This window comes from Martes martes (genome assembly GCF_963455335.1).
Source record: "Martes martes genome assembly, chromosome: 8".
NCBI lineage: Eukaryota > Metazoa > Chordata > Mammalia > Carnivora > Mustelidae > Martes > Martes martes.
Window position 1 is genome coordinate 45,614,540 of NC_137895.1, and position 23,328 is coordinate 45,637,867.

At 36.5% G+C, this 23,328-nt stretch overlaps 1 protein-coding gene across 1 annotated transcript in view; it reads left to right on the forward strand.

Moving 5' to 3' along the window:
- The first annotated feature begins 16 nt into the window (after window positions 1-16).
- Window positions 17-23,328, forward strand: part of ZFC3H1 (zinc finger C3H1-type containing) — a 51,237-nt gene continuing 27,925 nt past the window's right edge. Inside the window, exons 1-9 of the mRNA XM_080810566.1 lie at window positions 17-893; window positions 6,150-6,563; window positions 13,217-13,281; window positions 16,264-16,462; window positions 16,708-16,931; window positions 19,113-19,236; window positions 21,178-21,275; window positions 22,690-22,899; window positions 23,082-23,246. Of these exons, the coding sequence (XP_080666692.1) occupies window positions 299-893; window positions 6,150-6,563; window positions 13,217-13,281; window positions 16,264-16,462; window positions 16,708-16,931; window positions 19,113-19,236; window positions 21,178-21,275; window positions 22,690-22,899; window positions 23,082-23,246 (2,094 nt within the window). The 5' untranslated portion in view covers window positions 17-298. The remainder of the gene's footprint in view (window positions 894-6,149; window positions 6,564-13,216; window positions 13,282-16,263; window positions 16,463-16,707; window positions 16,932-19,112; window positions 19,237-21,177; window positions 21,276-22,689; window positions 22,900-23,081; window positions 23,247-23,328) is intronic.

Here is a 23,328-nt window from a genome sequence, read left to right on the forward strand (position 1 = left end):
TGCCGCAGGAAGTGACGTCACGGGCAGAGCCACTTGCAGAGGCCTTTTCTCGCGAGGCGGAAGAGCCCCGATCGCGGAGGAGCAAGGGGGCGCTAGGGAAGGGAACTGGGTTGCGACGGTCCGGCGAGAAAGAGCTGGGGTGCGGGGAAGTTGGGGAGCAAAGCCCGCTAGGTGTCCGAGTAGGGTAAGGCCGCACCGACCGGGTCCGTTAGAAAAGAAGGGAACCGAGGAGGAAAGCAGTTGTCGGGCGGATCCCCGGACGGAGGGCTAAGGTTGTGTGGAAGGCGCTGCTCCCGGGATGGCGACCGCAGATATTTCGGCCCCGGCCTCCAGTGGCCTCTCGCCCAAGGAAGAAGGGGAGCTAGAAGATGGGGAAATCAGCGACGACGATAACAACAGCCAGGTACGGAGCCGGAGCAGCAGCAGCAGCAGCGGCGGCGGGCTGTTGCCATATCCGCGGCGAAGGCCTCCTCACCCGGCCCGGGGCGGTGGATCTGGCGGAGGCGGTGGCTCCTCCTCGTCGTCGTCCTCTTCTCAGCAGCAGTTGAGGAATTTCTCACGCTCGCGGCACGTGTCGGAGCGGGGCCACCTCAGGGGACACAGTAGCTACCGACCCAAAGAGCCGTTCCGGTCTCACCCGCCCTCCGTACGGATGCCTTCGAGCTCACTGTCCGAAAGCAGCCCCCGGCCGTCCTTTTGGGAACGGAGCCACATCGCCTTGGACCGTTTCCGCTTTCGAGGCAGGCCTTACCGGGGTGGAAGTCGCTGGAGTCGGGGGCGAGGAGGGGGTGAGCGAGGAGGCAAGCCGGGGGGCAGACCTCCTCTGGGTGGAGCAGGATCCGGATTCAGCAGCAGTCAGAGCTGGCGAGAGCCCTCTCCACCTCGGAAGAGTTGTATCCTTAACGTGGCGGTCCGCCCTGGGTGTGTCACTTACTAAAGTTCCCTTTAGCGTCATTATTAGGTCTATGAGATGAGTAACTTTTCTGAACCATCAGAACCGCTTATTTGTCACTGTGTCAGTATACTTTAAGTTGTTCTTTGGTAGTCTCCATGTGTCACACTATATAGACCTGTTTCTTAAGGTTGCTTTTTGGGTATATTGCTTTTTAACATTAAGGTATTATGGATTGGGGACAGGTTAGTGAGATCAGATTTGCAATAGTACATCGGAAACCCAGGTTTCAATAGTATTTACTTTCACCGGTACAAGAACTTTGTTTTTATATAAGGTTGACTTAGATTGTTAGAAGGAGAAAAAGGAATCAAACGATTTGGGGAATACTGTTGCTCATGCAGTATTGAACTTTGACATTGAAAATTGTGAAGTTCCATTCTGCATAATGCTATAGTTTTTATTTGTGATTCTGCTTTTACCTTTCCTGATTAAATTTTACACATGCTGCCTTTTAAAGTGGGGGAGGGGAGAAGGACCCTTATCTTTACCAACTCTATTGAATTCATACAACCTTCTGCAAAACTTTACTCCTTTATTTCTTATGTTCAGTTTTTGAACATTTTATAACTCAGTGCTTAACAAATGTAGGTTAGAGAAAGATAAACACTATTTTAATTTTAATATATTGAAAGCCATGGAGTGTATGGAAGGGTGAGATTATGGGGAGGTTGAAAAGGAAAATAGCAAAAATATCTGATTTTTGTTGTCTCCAATCCCATTATATGTAATTCTTAACTTAAGATTTATACTGGGGAATCAGTCATCTGAAGATTTGCTAGGTTATGATGGGTTTGTAAACCTAGGTTTTATTTTATGATAACTGCATAAAAATCATTATAAGTACAGTTATTATTGGTTGTAATTTCTATGGTATATTGATTTTTTAACATATTATATGTGAAACTTACATGTAATGACATTTGTTTGGAAGACATTCAACATTATTTTTATAGAATACTTAGGATCAAATGGTCTTTTCCAGATGTCAGAATAATTAAATGGGCAAGAAATGTAAGTTTAGGTACAAAGTGGCAGTTTCTGGTGCTAGTGCCCCGAAGAAAACTTAATTCTGCAACCAAAAGTTGGATTAGGAGCACCTAGTATTGTTTCAAAGAAAATCAAGTAGGGATTTAACTTTTAAAAAGGTAAATGATGTTCTTTCAAAAAAAGAACTCTGCCCAAGATACTTTTTTAATGAAGGATTTGTTAGTTGTTGATTCTGATTCTAAAAAGAGGCTGCTTCAGCACATACATATTTTTTAAGAATATAAAAGAGGAAACTTAGAATTTGTGTTGGGGAGACAGGTGTGAATAAATATAGTTTAATGTAATAAATATATAGTTTAATGTAAAAACTTCAAAATGAGGTATGTAAAAAGTACTCTGGAAGCACAGAGTTTTTTCTTCAATTAATCTGTATTAGAGAAGGTGGTGATGAGGGGATTTGCTTAGCTCCTGCCTTTGCCTTCTTTCTGTCCATTCATTCAATACCAGTTTGGTCTTTGCCATATGTATATTTATTAATTGTTAAGCTTATATGTTTCTTTTAATAAACAGGCATATGATGTGAAAAAAGTACAGGAATATATCCAGTCCGATTTCCGTAGTAACTTAGCAGAAATGAGCTCTCTTGCTGTTTCTTTTCCGTAGATGCTGTGCTTAAGAAAAGGATGTTTGTTTTGATCCTCTGCTCATTGTTTTCCTTATGAAGTATCATTAATCCATCCTAGAGGTGGTATTCTTTGTAAGAATTTGTGAAGGAAAACATAGTTTTTAGCTACTCTTACATAATGTGAGCAAACAAAATTTGTAATACAAAATTTTATTAATTTAAATTCCTTAATACCAAGACTGTATTCAGGCTTATTCGTATATCCACTGTGCACATACAATAATGACAGTTTTATTTTATAAATAATTACTTTAAGAAAGAATAAGAATTGTGGGCACCTGGCTAGATCAGTCAGTAGAGGATGTGACTCTTGATCTTGGGGTTGTGAGTTCAAGCCTCATATTGGGGGTGGAGTTTCCAAAAAAAAAAAAAAAGTAAGAAAGAATAAGGGATATACTGTGGCTTATTTCCATAATCTAAATTTAAAAAAAAATTTTTTTTTTAAATTTATTTATTTGTTAGAGAGAGAGCGCGAGTGAGCACAGGCAGACAGAGTGGTAGGCAGAGGCAGAGGGAGAAGCAGGCTCCCCGCCGAGCAAGGAGCCCGATGTGGGACTCGATCCCAGGACGCTGGGATCATGACCTGAGCTGAAGGCAGCCGCTTAACCAACTGAGCCACCCGGGCATCCCTTATTTCCATAATCTAGAAGTGAAGTAACATGAGTAGTAGTTTTGTTTGTTTGTTTTTTTTGTTTTTGACTTATTTTTCTATAATGATTAAGGTAAGCTAGGTGCAGCTTTAAAGAAATAAAATGTACCAGTCAGGACACCTGGGTGGCTCAGTCGGTTAAGCCGCTGCCTTTGGCTCCTGTCATGATCCCAGGGTCCTGGGATGGAGCCCCCCATGGAGCCTCCTTGCTCAGTGGGGAGCTGGCTTCTCTTTCTGCCTCTGCCTGCCACTCTGCCTGCTTGTGCTCGTGAGCACGCTCTCGCGCGCTCTCTCTCTGACAAATAAATCTTAAAAAAACAAACAAACAAACAGCAGATTCCGATGTGGCACTTATTTTCATTATCATTCATTTAAAATTTTTCTTAGTGATAGACACTTCATCAGTCCCTCTTAGCATATGTTTCCTTTGGTTGATTTCTGTTTTAAACTTTCTAATATGAGAGGTAACATAATTAGGCCAGTGTCTCTCATCAGTAGAAAGTCATTTTCACCTGCAGTTGGAAAGCATTTCTTTTTTTTAAACCAGATTTCACTTAAAAATTGTATCTTAACTAGTTTAAAATTTAATCTTCTCTAAGTGTTGGTTTCATTCTAGTTGTCCTATATTGGACCGAAGTAGGAGATCTTATTTAGCCTTGACAGAGATTAGTTACAGTTGTAACTCAGTTGCTTTTCCCCATTTTTCTGTCTTTTCTGTTAGTGTATTGAATATTTTTTCTCCACAAGTCTTCCTAAAGTCTTCAGTTGTATTTATTTTTTTAATCACTGTGGTTATGCCTTTGGATGGCTCCATAGATGAGGATAATTACAGAATTTATGTACAAAGTATATAATGGTGGGGGGAGCAAGTAATGCTCTGGCTTCAGATAGGAGGTTCATTTGAATTTTAGATTGGGGTCGGTTTGAAGAACAGAAAAACCTAAATACAAAGCTGTGCATAAATTGTGATGAACAGGGGAAATGTGAGATTGGAAAGGAAGTACAGGTCAAATGAAGGCATTGTATGCCATTGTAAGTATTTTGGATTCTGTTCTTTTTTTTTTTTTTTTTTTTTTTTTTTTTTTTTTTAAAGATTTTATTTATTTATTTGACAGAGAGAGAGATCACAAGTAGGCAGGGAGGCAGGCAGAGAGAGAGGAGGAAGCAGGCTCTCCACAGAGCAGAGAGCCCGATGCGGGGCTCGATCCCAGGACCCTGGGATCATGACCTGAGCCGAAGGCAGAGGCCTTAACCCACTGAGCCACCCAGGCGCCCCTGGATTCTGTTCTTAATGAGATTTAAACTAGGGGACAGATCTGATCAGATTTGTCTTCTAGATACATTAGTCCAGCAGCAGAGTAGGGGATGGCTTGTGGAAGATAAGACCCAGAATATCTATCATGAGGCCAAACTTCTTGTATTACGTAAACATACAGGAGTGCACTAGAGTGCTCAAAAGGAAAAGTGAAAGAGGCTAAATAGTGAGAACACCATTATTATAGGAGTTGGAAAGGAGTCATGAAGACTTAAAGGAAGATAGAATGTAGGGAAAAAAGGAGAGAGGAGTTAGAAAAGCCAAGAGAGAAGTTGTTTGCAGTGCCCAAAGCTGCAGAGAAGTCAGGTAAAATAGTTTGGAAACATGGTGGATAAACAAACTCAGCTAGCAGAAGCCAGATTCTGTTTGAAGAGTAAGACAGGTTATGAGAGACTAATATTGTTTGAAGAAACTTGGCTCTGAAGAGCTTAGGTCACAGAACCAGAGGTTTACTAAAACAGTTTTGTTGCAGAACTGTTAAGATTTTCAGTTGTGATGCTAGTTTAGTTTCTGAAGTTAATGGTGGTGAAAAAAATTTGGTGGTGATTCCCATTCTTGTATTAGTCATTAGGGAAATTTTAAAATATCTGAAGGTTGATTGGTACTGTAGGTTGTTAAATGGAGGAACCATCTTTAGGGAACTGTAATGTTATATCCTAGCCAGTTTTAAATGATCCATAAATGACGTTTGTCACATAAAGTACTTGTCTTTAAATCTTGTTAATATCTAGGCTGGAGAAGTGAGGTGTAACAGTTTTTGCCAGTGTGAATTATTTTGAGAAAAAATTGCAGTTTGGAATTTTATAGCCATTTATTTCTAAGGAAAAAGTTATGTTCTGTGTATCACTGTTAGAGAAGGAAAACATTTTTTGGTAGCATTATTCCCTGTCTTCAGAGACAAATTAGTTTATAAGATATACATTTTGAATACAATGGAAGGTATTTTTTTTTAAAACAATGTAATTCCCTCGTTTTTTGTTGTGCATATGTTGCATATTAGTATACTTGAGCTTCAAGATTTTTACGTATTTGGTTTTTAAGAAAATGCTTCCTATTTATAAATTAGTTTTAACTATTAGTTGTCAGTGTTTTTTATCTTCTTTTTTAAAATTTGAGACCTGAGAAGAAACGAATTAAGAGGAAATGTTTCCTCCTCATTATCTGAAGTGTAAATTACCCATATCTGACAAACCATTCTATTTCTCCTCTCTTCTTTAAAAAGGAATCTTTAAGATATAGCTTATATAGTCTTTTCTGATAACTATAGAAGGAATGCTGCCCTAACCTAAGTAGGTGGAATACCTGTATGTACTGTCCGTAGTAACTGATACCAGTGATTTTCTAAGTGGACTGTTCTGTATGGTAACTTGTTAAATTTGAAATACAGGCACATTAAGAAATTGGACATACAGTAAATGTAATTTAGTAATTAAAAATACTAACTTGTCTTTTTTGAAAAACATGCTAAAAAGAGAGATAAGTCATCTATAACCTAATGTGTTTTTATTAAATTTACTGGAAAAATTTTGGAAGCTGGTTTCCTTAATAAGCTCTTCAGCCAAAAGTTTTGGAAGATCTCCATCAAGAAAACAAAATTATTCATCAAAAAGTGAAAACTGTGGAGAAGAAACTTTTGAAGATTTACTTTTGAAGTATAAGCAAATACAGTTGGAACTAGAATGCATCAATAAAGATGAAAAACTAGCTTTGAGTAGCAAAGAAGAGAATGTGCAGGAAGATGCTAAAACATTGAACTTTGAGGACCAAACAAGCACTGATGTCAGTATTACAAAAGACCCAAGTAAAGAAGTAGCTCCTGAGGAGAAAACACAGGTCAAAACTTTTCAGGCATTTGAATTAAAACCACTCAGGCAAAAATTGACTTTACCAGGGGATAAGAACCGGTTGAAAAAAGTTAAAGATGGAACAAAACAGCTTTCCCTGAAATCTGACACTACTGAACCTAGTCAAGGTAATGGAATTAAAATTTTCAATTAGTACTAAGATTTATTCCTTTTTCCTTGCCAAGGTCTAGTATAAGGTTATGATAATGGTCACAATGAGTTGGGGAGTGGTTTCTTCTTTATTCTCAAGAATAAAGTTAGAATTGGTCCTGGGATATTTGGTAGGTATTATTGGTAGAAGTGCCTGGGTCTGGATGGAATTTTTTCTGGGGAGGTTTTATACTGTTGACTGTTCATGCTTTCTGTTTCTGGTTAAGGCAGTTTAGATAAACTGTATTTTTCTAGTAATGTGTCCATTTCCTATAAGTTGTGAAATTTATTAAAAAAATTCTTTTTTTTTTTTTTAATAGATTTTATTTATTTGACAGACAGAGATCACAAGTAGGCAGAGAGGCAGGCAGAGAGAGAGGAGGAAGCAGGCTCCTTGAGGAGCAGAGAGCCCAATGTGGGCCTCGCTCCCAGGACTCTGGGATCATGATCTGAGCCGAAGGCAGAGGCTTTAACCACTGAGCCACCCAGGCGCCCCTATAAAAAAAATTCTTAAGAATCTCACTTTTTGGGGTGCCTGGGTGGCTCAGTTGGTTAAGTGTCTGCTTTTGGCTCAGGTCATGATCTCAGGGTCCTGGGTCCCTGCTCAGCAGGGTGTGTTTCTCCCTCTCCCTGTACCCCCGCTTCTCTCTCTCTCAAATAAATAAAATCTAAAAAAGAAAAAAAAAAAAAAGAAGAATCTCACTTTTCTATAACTTGTAGCATTTATAAGTTATATCCCCCAGTTTTTAGACTTCCCTAGAAATAAGTCCATAGCTTTTAAAACGTAGTGCCTGGATGGCTCAGCCCTTAAGCATCAGCCTTTGGCTCAGGTCATAATCCTAGGGTCCTGGGATTGATCCCCACATTGGGCTGGCTCCCTATTCAGCAGGAGGCCTGCTTCTCTGTCTCCCACCCCGCCCCTGCTTGTATTCTCATTCTCTCTCTCTCTCTCTCTCTCAGTTAAATAAATACATAAAACCTTAAAAAAGCAAAACAAAAAACTTGTTAGTTTTCAGCCTTTCTCCTATTAAGATCGGTTTGGGTTTTGAAGTTTTTACTTTAGCTGTTTGTGATATATAATTTTTTCCCACTCATTTCTAAATATTTTCTCATTTTTGTTTTTCTTTGACCTGTAGCTATTTGGAAGTATGTTTCTTAACTTCCAAACATGAAGCTTCTTTATAGTTTTTGTTACTGGTTTCTAAGTCAACCATGCTGTCAGAGAAGGAGCTATTAGAGAAAAGAATGAGAATATAGATACTGTCATATTTATTTGTAGAGACTTGTTTTATTGTATGCAGTTGATTTTTTATAAGTGTTCTGTGTGTGTTTGAAAGGAATACATGGGGGCGCCTGGGTGGCTCAGAGGGTTAAGCCTCTGCCTTCGGCTCAGGTCATGATCTCAGGGTCCTGGGATCAAGCCCCACATCGGGCTCTCTGCTCAGCAGGGAGCTTGCTTCTCCCCCTCTCTCTGCCTGCCTCTCTGCCTACTTGTGATCTCTCTCTCTGTGTCAAATAAATAAATAAAATCTTTAAAAAAAAAAAAAAAGAAAGGAATACATGGATTGTTAGATCAAGCTTTTTATGTTCACATCTTTATTCATTTTTTGATCTGATCAATTTATTACTGAAAGGTTTGTTAACATGAGCCACTATGATGGTGGATTTATGGTTTTCAGTTTTTGTTTTAAATACTTTGAGGCTGAGGATTGACTCATTATTCTCATTATTGTGTGGTGGCCTTCTTCATCTCTAGTCATGCTTCTGACTGAAAGACTTATCCTATGCCAATAGTTACACCGTCTTTCTTTTGAAAAGTATAAATGCCTTGTATATCATTTTCCATTCTTTCAGTCTTTCCATATTCTCAAGTCTCACATGTCAGTTGTACATAGTATAGAACTAGATTTCTTTTGTAACTTAGTCTGACAGTCTTTGTCCTTTACTAGAATATATTACTCATTTGCATTTATCATTATTACTGATATTCGGATTTTTGTTGTTTTCTTTTTCTTTCATGCCTCTTTTGTGTTCCCCCCCATTACAATTTTTTTTTCCTTCTACTGGTTTGGAAGTTAGATATTAAGTTTCTTGTCTCATATTGTTTCCTTTCAGAATTGTAACATGAATTTTTCTTATCAGCATTTAAAATTAATCAAGGTCTTTACCCTCTCCTGTACAAAGGCCAGTAAATTTGCCTAGCTTTGCTCATAATTTAACACTTTCTTCACTCACTTTTCTATGGTTAGAATTTTTATCCTTAAAAGACATTTTTTAGAATTTAGATGTGTCTGCTGGATAGAAAACTTATCTGTTTGCCCTTTTTTTAAAGATAATTTTCTAGGTTTGGAATTCTACACTTGCTCTTAGCCAGAAGGCCAAGAGGTGATCTAGGTTTGGAATTCTAGATTGGCTAATTATATTCTCGATATATTAAAGATACTTTCTGGCTTCCATTATTGATTTTGGTGAAAAGTCTGCTATCAGGCTTAATAGTTTCTAATTTGAAGTTAATTTATCTTCTTTCTCTGCTTGCTTTAAAAATCCAATTTTTGTTTCTGATATTCTATAGTTTATGATGTGTTGATTGTGATTTCTTTTTATTCAGAATAGCTTGCGGTTTGTTGTGCTTCTTATTTTCATTGATTCTGAAAAATTGTCATCTTTTAAACATTTTCTCATTCTCTTTTCTAGAATTCTGTATATATGTATGTCAAATCATCTTTATCTTCCGTTTCTCTTAATTTCTTTTAAGTTTCCATCTCTCTGTAAATCTGCTACATTCTAAATAATTTCTTCTGATGCATCTCTCAGTTCATGGATTCTCTTTTTAGCTGTGTCTGATTTGTCTTAATTTCACCTATTGAATTTTAAATTCAGTACAGTTTTTATCTTAGCATTTTTTTTTTTCAAATTACTTTGGTCATTCTTTTTAGATTTTCCTGCTTATTTTTTCAAATTTATCTTTATTTCTTTAAGCATGTTAACCATAGGTTTGCTTTAGTTGTTTCTTTCCCTTGTTTGCTAATTTTCAGTACCTAAGTTTTTTATGGGTCTCATTTCTGGTTCCAATTTTTGATACCTTTTCTTGAATGCTTAGTGATTTTTTTTTCTTTTCTTTTTCTCTTCCTTCTTTTTTGTTTCTTAAGGTGCTCATTTTAGTTTCAGGTTTTTTTGATGGGAATTTTTTGAGGCCTGGGACAAAGAAGAATTTCCAAGAGAGGGTTTGCTTTTGCCACTGCCAGGTACCTGAGTAGACTTTTGCTCTGGAACTGCTCTATATTTGAAGTTTTCAAGGCCAGCCATGTGTACATTGTATTGCAAACCTGAGTGGTGACTGGTTTTGGTTACATACTCTCAGGAACATGTTTTTTCTTCTTCAGTTTAGCACCATGATTCCAGGTAGGAAATTTCAAAAAGTATAACTCAGTGGGATAGAAAAAAAAATGCAAATAACTATTACAGAGTATAATAAGAGTTATGTATAAAAGCTTGCAGTAATACAGGGAAAGGATCAAATATGTCTGCCTGGGTTTAGAAAGTTTTCATTAGTGATGGAAATGTTTGGTTTGTGGCTCAAAAAATTAGTCTTTTCGACTTGGGAAGTAAGAAGGAACCAAACGAGCAGATAAAAAGCACAGAACTTTTAAAGGCTAATTGAGATTGATCTGAAATGGGGGCAGTGTGGGATATATGGTATGTTTCTTGGAGGAGTTGGATATAAATTTATAAAAGGGTAGATTGAAATCGGATTGCAGAGAGCCTTGAATGTCTTGGCTAGGGAATATAGATTTTCTTAAATGTCAGGTGGGTCATCAGATATTTTTAAATAGGAAAATGATGTTATCAGGTATCTGTTTTAGAAATGTAACTGACAGCAGTATGGAAGAGGAGTTGGAGGAAAACCCAAAAAGCTAAAATTTTATCTGAATAAATTATATTGGTTAGTTTCTTCATATGCATCCTTTCCACCCCTTACCCTCTGCCTTCCCCAGTCCTCAGCAAGACTCTCAGCTCTGCCATCAAGCTTTTAAGCTTTTAAGCATTTTTAAGAAATGCTTTTCCATTTCTTTCAACAACTCTTCTAAACCTCATTATTTTTTTCAGGCTTTTACTCATCTTTATTCCTATTGTTCAGCCTATGGGTGTGCCTCCTATTTCAGGTGATCTGACTCAACTTTCAGCTTCTCACTTTCTTACCGTAAACTTATAACTGTATTGATTTTCACTTCATTTCATTTTTGTTTATGGCCACTTTGTATTAACCTGTATTCCTGGCTCTAACCTCTACCTTCTCTGGAACCTTGCTCCATCTGTTGTTTATTTTGATTCATCTTTAGTCACTTTCTCTTAAGGGGTTCTTAGTATAAACATATTTGCATTTTCTTTCCCAAAATGTAATCACTTTCTCCTGTCTGTATTCTCCCTTAACCTCTGTCTTTTCAACCAGACTCCTTGAAAGGCTGGTCCATGTTGACTCTCCACTTTACCTCTCAATCCAATGCCATCTGCTTTTCTGCTCTTCACTGAAACTAGTCAGGACAGAGTTACTTTGATGTAATTACAAAATTAATTTTAATTTTCCTTCATTTTTTCATTTCATTCTTCCATTGATTCAGAAATTGAGCACTTTATTTCAGGCTTTGGGAAATCTATCCATGAACAGATTAGTCATGTATGTCTTCATGGGCTTGCGTTTTAGAAAGGGGGGAGAATAAGTATGATTAGTAAAAAACAGTTATGGAAAAAGTATAGCAGGGTAAGTAGGGGGATGGCAGATATAGATTGCAGTATTAATGAGTGATCAGGAGAGGCCTGAATTTGAAGGTGGGATTTAAAAAAAGGCTTTGAAGACCATGAGGGAATAGCCAAATGGATATGTGAGGGAAGAGCTTTCTAGGCAGATAATAAATAGCTAGAGCAATGATTTTTTTTTTAAGATTTTATTTATTTATTTGACAGAGAGAGAGAGAGAGAGTGAGAGAGGGAACATAAGCAGGGGGAGAGGGAGAAGCAGGCTTCCTGCTGAGCAGGGAGCCGGATGCAGCCCTCAGTCCGAGAACTCTGGGATCATGACCTGAGCCAAGACAGACGCCTAACAACTGAGCCACCCAGGTTCCCCTAGAGTATTGATTTTCTAACTTTGGCCCTTGGACCAGCATTACTTGGAAACCTGATAGAAATGCAAATGCTGGGGTGCCTGGATGGCTCAGTTGGTTAATAAGCAGTCCGTTAAGGCTGCCTTGGGCTCATATCCTGATCCCAGAGTCTGGGGATTAGCCTCTCATCCCTCCCTCTGCTCAGCTGGAAGTCTGTTTCTCCCTCTGCCCCGACCCCACTTGTGCTAGCTTGCTTTCATGCGTGCTCTCTCTCTCTCTTTCTAGCGCATGTGCAATCTCTCTCAAATAAGTAAAAATTGTTTAAAATTAAAAAAGAAAAGAAAAGAAAAAATGCAAATGCCCAGGCCCTATCCTAGGTCTACTGAATTGGAAACCCTGGAAATGAGGCCCAAGAATCTGTATTTAACAAGCCTTCTTGTTGATTCTAATACCTGGTAAAGTTTGAAAATCAACAAACTAGAATAACTACTGTTAAGGCAGAAGGGTACCTGCTGTATTTGAGGAATAACAGGCCTTGCCACTAAAGAAAAGAGAGTGGGGGTGCTGAGTAGTGAAAGACAAGAAGTCAGAGATGATGGGTTGGGATAGATCATGTAGAGCCTCATAAGAACTTTGTTTTTTATTCCAAATGAAATGTGAACTACTGCAGGATCTTGAGCAAAAGGACTGGTATAATTAATTTATATTCTCAAAGGACCATTCAGTCCACAATGTTGAGAATATTCTATAGGGAGTAGACATATCTACTATATTTAGTCATGTTCTTCTTGATAAATATGAAATTGGGGGGTTTCGGTAATACCATACACATCTAGAATTTCTTATAACCTTCTGATTTTCCTTTTTTTTTGAAGTTTTCCTTTGTATTTCCTCAACTGTCGAATGCCCTCTGTTCCATTCTCCAAGGGTGTTCTTAATTATATGGTTTTAACTATCGCCTATGTCCTGATGATTGTCTTTAGTTCAGTTTAGAATTCTGGATAATAATTTAAAAAATACAGCATGACTGCAAAAGACCAATTTTCATTGGAAATACGGAGTCAGAATTGAAATAACTATATTGTAGTGACCCATAACAGTGGTAGGACAGTGTCTAACTACATGTTTGGTGAATTAAACAATTACCTGCTTTTATAGACTTTGTGTTAAGTTAGATTTATAGTTTGAAATTTATGATTTGTACTTGTTTTTAAGGTAGCTTTGTGCTAATAAGGTGCTGCCAACTTAATGTAAATTTTGTTATTGAAATACTTTTAATTCATAGTCCTTTTATCAAAGTACAGTTTTAACTTATTTAATATTTTGAATCATTTTGCCTGATAACTTCAGAAATGAGGCTGATATGAAAAGTTTGGTCAGATTTTCATTCTAATAGAATTCTTTCCTTCTTAGTGATTGTGAAAACGAGAGACTTCTTAAAATAATTACTACTAAGTATCATACAGCATTTTATTTTAAATTGATGGTAGCTGTTTTTTGGAGTATTCAAAGTATGCTGTTTTATTTTAAAGGATTAGAAGATAAAGAACAAAATTTAACAAGAAGAATTAGTGCCTCAGACATTCTATCTGAAAAGGTAAGATTCTGCTTTCTGGAATTGGGTGTCTCTGTAAGACTGATTCTTATACTGCTTTACTCTGTTCTTTTGAAAGAAGGTTCTGTCTTGCTTTCTACTCATTTCCTTTATGTCATTTCTTTCATCATTACCTCCATTTGGATATAAATCTTAAAGATAAAATCTGGAGAGATGTCCTTCAGTATCTTTGTGCTGGGTTCAGTTAAATTGAATTTAATTGAAGTGTTTTTTATATATATCCATAGATGATCTTTTTGTTAGTTAGTTTTTTGAAACTTTTAATTTTCACCCAGAGAGTTTTTTCCTGCTTTTGGGGGATTATCCTGTGTGGGAAATCTTTGGAGTTAGACCTTGACCTGCAATTCGGTTCTAGTTCCTCTTATTAGCTGAGTGTTCTTGTGTAAGCCCTTTGCCTTTGCTTGCCTTGATTTCCTTTTCTACAGAATGAGTGTGATATCATCTGTTCTCTGGATTGTGGCCAGGTTGAGCAGGATAAAGTACAGAGGCACCCAGCACTGTGTTTGACATGTAGTAGCTCTCAATAGCCCAAGTCTTTTCTTTGTTGAATTAGAGATCTGAAATACCTTCAGTTCCTTCTTTTAAGATTTCAGTTAGTTTTTATGAGTAAATTAAAATGAAGCAAAGAGCCTAGAAGCTTTAGAAAAGAGATGATCCTGAATTTAAGATTGATAATAAAATAGATACCCATGTACACACAAACACACAAACACACACATATATGCATATATGTGTGCATGTATATATGTTTTTTAATGTCCTTAAAATAACCTCATAAATTAGGGAGACATTATTTGGTTTACAAATGAGGTAAGATTTATATGGATAGATTAAGTGAGTTACCTGAAGTTATGTAGGACTTAAGTGTTAGAGCCAGGAGTTAAATGGGGTTCAGTAATCTTGCTGATCAGGTAGCTGCTTTACGTAGCATATAGTTGTATGACAGAACCAGTAACTTCTTTCTTTTATTCCGAAAGGAGTGGTTGCAAAAAGTAATCAAAGACTTTTAAGTCTCCATGGAACAGTGATGATAACTTTATTTTAAATGCTTTCAATCAGCACTATCCAATAGAATTTTCTTCAATAATGGAAATGTTCTTTATTTGCACTTTCCAATATGGTAGCTATTAACCACATGTGGCTTTTAAGCACTTGAAATGTGATTAGTGTGGCTGAGGAACTAAATTTCTTACTCAATTTGAGTTAATTTAAATTTAAATAGCCACATGGGGCTCATTGCCACCATACTGGATAGCACAGTTCTAGAACTGCAGGACCAAGTAGTAGAATTTGGTATGTTTAAGTGACTTAGAGTTAAAAAAAAGATAATTTTTTCAACTCCTTTGTTACATATATTTCCCACCAGTGGAAAGGGTACGTATAGCCTGGTTTGGATAAACTGGAGTACTGAAATACGTGGTGGCAATTCAGTTAGGCATTTATAATAGTTCATAGTAGAGTGAAACCAGTAGGAAGTACCCACTGTTTTCTTTATGGTTAAGGTATCTTAAGAAGTTAAATAATTTTTTTTTTTTTTTTTTTTAAGATTTTATTTATTTATTTATTGGACAGACAGAGATCACAAGTAGGCAGAGAGGCAGGCAGAGAGAGAGAGAGAGAGGAGGAAGCAGGCTCCCTGCTGAGCAGAGAGCCCGATGTGGGACTCGATCCCAGGACCCTGGGATCATGACCTGAGCCGAAAGCAGAGGCTTTAACCCACTGAGCCACCCAGGTTCCCAGAAGTTAAATAATTTAATTGGATATTAGACAAATGTGATTATAATTCATGTGTAAGCAAAGGTTATTAGGTAAGTGAGCCTTGACCTTTTTGAGTCTTAGTTTCTTAGTCTCTTTTTATTCCCTCCTTTTTTATACATACGCATAAAAGAAAAACAGTTTTGCATTTAATTTTAAAGGATGGGGAAGCCAGAGGACTCCCAAATACGTCTGTCCCCACTATATCCATGTACTTCAATTAAGAATCTGTGCTTAGGGGCGCCTGGGTGGTTCAGTGTGTTAAGCCTGTGCCTTCAGCTAAGGTCAAGGTCTCAGGATCTTAGGATCCAGTCCCACATCCCCGCCTCAGGCTCTCTGCTCAGCAGGGAGCCTGCCTCCCCGCTTGCCTCTCTGCCTACTTGTGCCGTGTCTTTCTCTCTCTGTCAAATAAATAAAATCTTTTAAAAAAAGAATCTGTGCTTAGTTTACCTGACATTTTCAGTTATATTTTAGCTAAAATGTAGAGAATAGATTTTTAAAATTACCTTAAAAAAAGGTAGGGTGAAAAAAATTAGATATTTCAGTTGGAAAAAAGCTTTCAAACATTTGTCTTTAACCTGTTTTCCTGTTTTAGCTTCCCTGTAGGAAAGTCTTGGGTGTTCAAAATATTTTAAACATTCAGATAAGTATCTGTAATTTTAGAACATACATTGTTCAAATGTAAGTAAGTCTGAAGAATTATAAAATATTTTTTTTTTTTAAAGTTTGCAAATTTCAATCTTGACATTCAGTGTACCGTACCTGTTCTCTGTATTACTTGTAAGACTAGGAAATCACATGTTTATGGAACCACTTCATTCTTCATTCTTGACCTCTTCTGAGTGGATTTCTTTTTGCATTTGCTGTCATCAGATTTTTACTTTCTTGCTTGGGAGGCTCAGTTAAATGCTGATCTCTGACACTTAACTTCCTTTTTGCATCATACTATTCCATCGGTTGTATTCATCTCCTCTAACTCTTCAATTTACATATACACACACACCCTCCACAGGTTGATCTGTCTGTATCATAAAGATTGGAGATGTAGGGCTGTGGTAAATAGTTCAGTTTCCTTATTTTACTTATATTGCCGTTAAGTATTTGCTTTACAACTAAATTCTGATCCTTGGAAAGGTTTGACTTGGTGAAATGTTTAAAGTCAAATAATAAAACTAAACTAAAAAGTTACAACTATTTCTTTTTTCAAAGAAACTTGGTGAAGATGAAGAGGAACTGTCAGAACTACAACTTCGTCTTTTGGCTCTTCAGTCAGCCAGTAAAAAATGGCAACAAAAAGAACAGCAGGTGATGAAGGAAAGCAAAGAAAAGTTGACTAAGACGAAAACTGTACAGCAAAAAGTTAAAACCAGTACGAAAACACATTCAGCCAAAAAAGTTAGCACTACAGGTGATCATTTCTGTTAAATTCTTTTGATTTCATATATCAGTACAGTTTTAAGATTTTAATTCAGAAAGTTTAAAGTTTGGGAACTATAGGGCCCTGAATGGGGACAGTCCTATATAAACAGAACTTGGAGGAGCATCTGTATATTTGATTTAATGACAATGAAAATAAATTATAAAGCTCTTATTTTCTTTTATCTAGAAAATTCTAACTAATAGATACCAATATTTCTGTATTTTTATTTAAAGCTAAACAAGCATTAAGGAAGCAGCAAACAAAAGCATGGAAGAAACTACAACAGCAAAAAGAACAGGAAAGACAGAAAGAGGAGGATCAGCGGAAACAAGCTGAAGAAGAAGAGAGAAGGAAAAGAGAAGAAGAAATCAGAAAAATTCGAGATCTCTCAAATCAGGAAGAGCAGTACAATCGATTCATGAAATTGGTTGGTGGGAAGAGGAGATCAAGAAGTAAGGTAAAGAATGTAAAAATATAAAATCAAAACATTATTCAAATTTAAGTGTCCTTATTATCTTCATAAATACAATCAACTAAGAAAAAGTATAGAGTTTTTGTGTTGTTTTTTTTTTAAAGATTTTATTTATTTATTCACAGGCAGAGATCACAAGTAGAGAGGCAGGCAGAGAGAGAGGAGGAAGCAGGCTCCCCGCTGAGCGGAGAGCCCGACCCCTGGGATCATGACCTGAGCCGAAGGCAGAGGCTTCAACCCACTGAGCCACCCAGGCGCCCCGAGTTTTTGTGTTTAATAGAACTTGTTATAACTTTTGGGGGGAGGTTTGGTTATAATTAAGAATGAGTTTTCTATTGTTGTAGATACTAGAAATAGAAGAAATGAAAAATAAAAAGTATGGTTAGCAAAGTCTCCTTATAGCTTTTTCATCTTTTTCTATTTAGATGAAAGTAGGATTACTGGGGCACCTGGGTGGCTCAGTCATTAAGCGGTTGCCTTTGGCGCGGGTTGTGATCTCAGGGTTCTGGGATTGAGCCCTGCATCGGGATCCCTGTTTGGCATGGGAGCCTGCTTCTCCCTCTCCCACTTCCCCTGCTTGTGTTTCCTCTCTTGCTGTGTCTCTCTCTGTCAAATAAATAAAATCTTTAAAAAAAAAATAGGATTACTAAATTGTAGTGAGGACTTATCCAGAAAATGGCCATACCCTAAGTATAGGGGTGGAATTCCATTAATTTTTTTTTAGCATTTGTTCAGTATTATAGAATTAAAAGTGTGTCATGACTAATTGGTATGGACTATTTTAAAGAAAGTTAAATCATCATAGCATTAGTGCTTGTGCTTACTTTAGTTACTTATTTAGCATTTGTAAACCTTTACTAAGTAATGTCATTGATAATGATTGTCATTGTTTATTATGGATGGTGTCAGGCAGTAAACTGGAGATTTAATAATTAATCTTGTGATATATTATCAGTGACAAATTTCAGGATTTTGAGATTTGAAATTATGCGTGTGAATGAACTGTTGAAGAAGAGAGGGATATTAAAGAATAAGAGCTCTTTAATTTTAAGGAGTCAGAAATTAGGTTTGCTTAAGCAAGGAATTTGTAATACTTGGAACTTCTAAAGAGTACTTTGTTAGAATCTTTCTTTTTTTTTTTTTTTAAAGATTATTTATTTATTTATTTGACAGACAGAGATTACAAGTAGGCAGAGAGGCAGACAGAGAGAGAGGAGGAAACAGGCTCCCCGCTGAGCAGAGAGCCCGATGCGGGGCTCGATCCCAGGACCCTGAGATCATGACCTGAGCCGAAGGCAGAGGCTTTAACCCACTGAGCCACCCAGGCGCCCCTGTTAGAATCTTTTTAAAGAGAAAAGTATGTATTTGCACATTACTCTTACCAATCTGGATAGGTTTTGTTAGCTATAAACTGTCTCTGAGTGAAATGTAAGAAATACAAAAAGAGGGGCACCTGGGTGACTCAGTGGGTTAAGCCTCTGCCTTCGTCTCGGGTTGTGATCTCAGGGTCCTGGGATCGAGCCCTGCATCTGGCTCTCTGCTCGGCGGGGAGCCTGCTTCCTCCTCTCTCTCTGCCTGCCTCTCTGCCTACTTGTGATTTCTGTCTGTCAAATAAATAAATAAAATCATTAAAAATTAAAAAAAAAAAGAAAACTACACACAGACACATCACCTAAGAGTTTCTAATTTTCAGCTCTTATCAGTGTATTCATAACTAAAATGTTACTGTATTTTTTCAAAATACTCTAAAATATAGGGTTTTTAAAAAAGATTTTTATTCATTAGAGAGAGAGAGAGAGTAAGGGAAAGGGACAGAGAATCTGAAGCAGACTCTGCACTGAGTACAGAGCCCAGTGCAGGGCTTGATCCCACAATCATGAGATCATGACCTGAGCTGAAACCAAGAGTCACATGCTGAACCAACTGAGCCACAAAGGAGCCTCTACAGTATAGTCTTGATGGCATAAAACTTGAATTTATTCATCCAGTCTCTCATACAGAGAGGCCATAAGTGTTCAGGAACTTGGTGTCATCTTATTTTACAGAGGAATATGATTTTTGATGCTGTTCCCTAGAGGATAGCTGTCAATTGTTTTGTAATTTCTAGCCTAAGAATAGACTAAGACAGAAAATGCTTTGAAACTGAAAAATATCTTGTGTTATTAGTCTTCAGATCCTGACCTAAGACGATCCTTAGATAAGCAACCTACTGATAGTGGAGGCGGCATTTATCAGTATGATAACTATGAAGAAGTTGCTATGGATACAGATAGTGAAACCAATTCTCCAGGTATGAGCCCAAACTGGAAACATTCACATATTCACAAGTTTTCATAAATGGACAATGATCATAAAGCTGCCCAAAAGCTTGAAAGAAATGTGTAATGAAAGTGATGTTAGCTGGTGAATTGGGTAACCATAGACATTTAGTGGAGATACTTTGAGAGCAAACCTCAAATATATAATATTAACCTTTCTTTCAGGTGTTTCTTTCTAGATAGCATTTAAATAAAAAGGCAGTGTTTAAAGTCTACTATTAACTGTTTGATCTTAAAAATGAAGATTGTGGGAAAGATGAGAACACTGCTTTTAAATTAAAAAAAATAGATTTTTCATCTCTTAAGTTATCTTTATATCATAGACAATTTCTGCTTTAGTGGAAAAAAAGAATCTTTCGTGTTCTTAGGTTCCTTTCTTCTTCCAGTGATGTTACTTTGTAGGAATTTGGAGATGGTAAGTGGTATTACTAGTGGCGTCTCAGTAGAGGCTGGTTAGAACCACTCAGGGCAATGTTCAATTAGATTGCATATTTTAGGATGTGATTCTTCTTGAGGGCTGGAGACTTGCTTTAGTTGCTATTCAGGGGTAATTCTGTGGGAGATCTATTTTCTCATTAATTAAAACATGTAAAACTGAGGCAGATAACTGAATGCAGTTGGCATTCTAGGAACTGGAACACTTACTTGAAAGATCATTTCATCAGTGTTTTTCTCCCTATGATCATGTTGTCAGAACAAAACAAAACGAGAATCTTACTTGAGTATATCTAGACAGAAACAAAAATCTATATGATTTGGGTTATGTTTACCAAAAGTGCTTATTTTTTGGTTACCCTTTAGACTTACGTTTGATTGTTTCATATTATGTTTTGTTTCAGAATAGTATGTTTTGATTTCAGAATTTAACTCTCTGGTCAGTATTAAGTTTTCTTGCTTCCAGGTTCCTCAAGATATTTCATTGTATTCCCAAGTATTAACGATATTATTAATACTTTCTATTTCTATAAAATAATTTTATGTACTATGCTTTCAAAAAATTTTGTAAAAAATTAGTAGAGAATGTACTCTTTACTCACCTTTGTCCAGTTATAGCTTTTTGTTATATTCACTACCAGTATTTATTTTTAAGAAGTAAAATGTTCTAAAGGCCAATTGAATTTTCAAATAGTATCATATAGGCACAAGTTAACCATATAAATCATGTGGGTAATGGCCATATTGACTTGTGAGACAGCTGGGATAAAGAAACATTAGTTTTTTTTACCTGAGGTTTATAGTTACTGGGTAGCAAGAGTAGTCTTCAAATCTGGCGTATTTCACTGGCTTGTAAGAAACCACTGAAGGTAAAATGCGTGATTATTTTTATCTGCTACCAGGGAAGAGAAAAATGCTAACAGTTTCATTGAGGTGCATTGATTATAACTATTTCAGAATTATTAAATGTGACAGAGTGTACATTTAATTGATAAATACAGCAGGAAGTCGTTCTTTTCATTCATGCTATTTGCTTTCTATACAACTTAAGTAGTTCATTTTTTCATTCCACATAAAGGGAGGAATGGAATTACCACATTACTGGTTTGTTTTTTGTTTGTCCTTTCGTTAGGACACTTAAGCAAATTCAGGAATTTTTTGTTTTATTATTCCTTTAAAAATAGTTTGTAAAAGAGGAAAAAAAAAAGTGTTTTTCTTGTGTTTCCTGTTCTCTTTCCTGTTAAGATGAGTGAAAGTGGAACAAAGAGTTTTAAGGCACTAATTGTCAACTAAGTTGGAAGGCTGGCTTTCTGATGACTAAGGACACTATTGAATGGGTAGGGAGGTCTCATGGAGGTTAAAGATACTAATTTGCACTCTGCTTAGATAGATGTATTTGTATTTCTTCAGGCATATCGTAATCTTAATTTATTCCTTTCTAAGTATATTTGTTTGTAAACTCTTAAAATTTTTTACAGCCCCTTCACCGGTGCAGCCACCATTCTTCTCTGAATGTTCACTGGGGTATTTTTCTCCAGCACCGTCTATTTCTTTGCCTCCACCACCTCAGGTTTCTGTAAGTGTGAATTGATGTGATTTTTAAGAAAATTATTCTGTTTTGTGTCTTTCCTAATTTGTTTTGAATAACTGGTATGTAACTAAAAGTAGTTAATGTTTAAAGAGAGCTTAAAGTAGAATTGTTTACCAAAATTAATAGCTCTGAAGCCTATAGAATAAATAGTTAATTATATATTGGCAGGCTGTCCATTTGGGAGATTTTTTCATAGGTAATTTTTAATCTTACGTGTATTTTCTTTCAGTACTTAGCATGTTTTCATTTTCCTTCTCAACTGGTAGCTTCTCCAAAAATTTATACCAAAGCAGAATAAGATTATCTGCTATTTTGCATTATCTTCTTTGGCAGTCGGGCTTAAGTGCATTAGGGTACTTTTAGAAATGAATTCTTTTCCTTTTTCCTCTTTTGATGAATACAGTTATTTTTAATTTGAAATTGCATCTAAAGAATGTTACGTTGTATATAGTAGTTAGTTTCTTTTTTTCCCAGCTTCTTTTTAAAAGAACTGCCAGGCCCTCGTTTTTTTTTTTAAAAAAAAAAAAAAAAAAAAAAAAAAGGAAGGAAGGAAGAAGTAAGTGGGAGAATCATAAAGTAAAAGTTCTGAGGTTATTTCTAGTTTGAAAGAACCTGCAGACCAAGTCGGATCTCTCAGTAGGTTAACGGGATCTTTGTCATTTCATAGTTCCTAGGTGGACATCTGATGTCCTCCTTGGAAGCTTAAGGTGAGGGGAATATGAGAGCACAGAGTGAAAGAAAACTTTTTTTTCCTCTTCTTCCTTGAAATGTTTCCTTTTGGGAAATGGAGAATGGATGAACTAAATGCCGAGAGAAATTCTGGCAGTTCTTTAAAACAAAAATATATCCAAACTCCAATATTTGTATAAATTTAGTTTTCTTCATAAGTACTTTCTAAGAAGCCACTGCTCAAACATCTAAGAGATTCTTCTGAATAGTTCTTGAGATACTCTGGACTATTTCCAGAATTCCTTTGGTGCCTAATTTTGTTTTTTTACTTAAATATCTATCATATGTTTTGGTTTTCAGTATCCTCACTTGTTTTCAGGTAACCGTCTCTTCTCTAGACTTTGATTTCTGTCTTTTGGAAAGCTGAGTGAAAATAAGAAAGGGAATGGAGAAGTTTGTATAATTACCCTGAAGTTCATAAATTAGATGTTTCAGAAATTTGATGTTTCAAAAAATGTTTTTTTACTTGCAAAAATTACACTTTTCATGGTTGAATATTGAATTTGGTTTAGTTTTAAGATCTACTGACACTTAGTTCACTTATGCTTACAATTAAAGTAATAACCTAAAGTTTATCTTTTTAAATTTAATGTTGCTCCAGAGATAAATATTTGAAATTTATAAAATTTGCACTGTAATTACTATTTTTTTCTCTTTTAAAAATAACTAGTCTATGCCACCTTTGAGCCAGCCTTATGTGGAAGGCTTGTGTGTTTCTCTTGAACCTCTACCTCCTCTACCACCTTTACCACCTCTCCCACCTGAAGATCCAGAACAGCCTCCAAAACCACCCTTTGCAGATGAGGAAGAGGAGGAAGAAATGCTGCTTAGAGAAGAGCTCCTTAAATCTCTTGCAAATAAAAGAGCTTTTAAGCCAGAGGTAATTTAGGTGCCTGAACCTCTAGGTGGTGCTCTTGACCCTAGTTTTAGCTTTGCTTTTCTCTGGGATTCATTGGGCCTTTCAGAGTAGTGATATGTCTGAAGCTAATTTACTCAGGACTTTTCAAGATGACAGAATTTCTTTATTTAAAAATGTTTCATATTTCTTTTTTCTTTATTTAGGAAACATCCAGTAATAGTGACCCACCTTCACCTCCAGTTCTGAACAATTCACAGCCTGTGCCAAGAAGCAATCTGTCGATAGTCAGTATTAATACGGTATCTCAGCCTAGGATACAGAATCCAAAGTTTCACAGAGGACCTCGTCTTCCACGAACTGTGATCTCGGTAAAAACAAGCAACATATTTAATTCTGTTAAACAGTTTGTGAGAAATTTTTATGAAATTTTCCTGCTGTCCTATTTAAGTA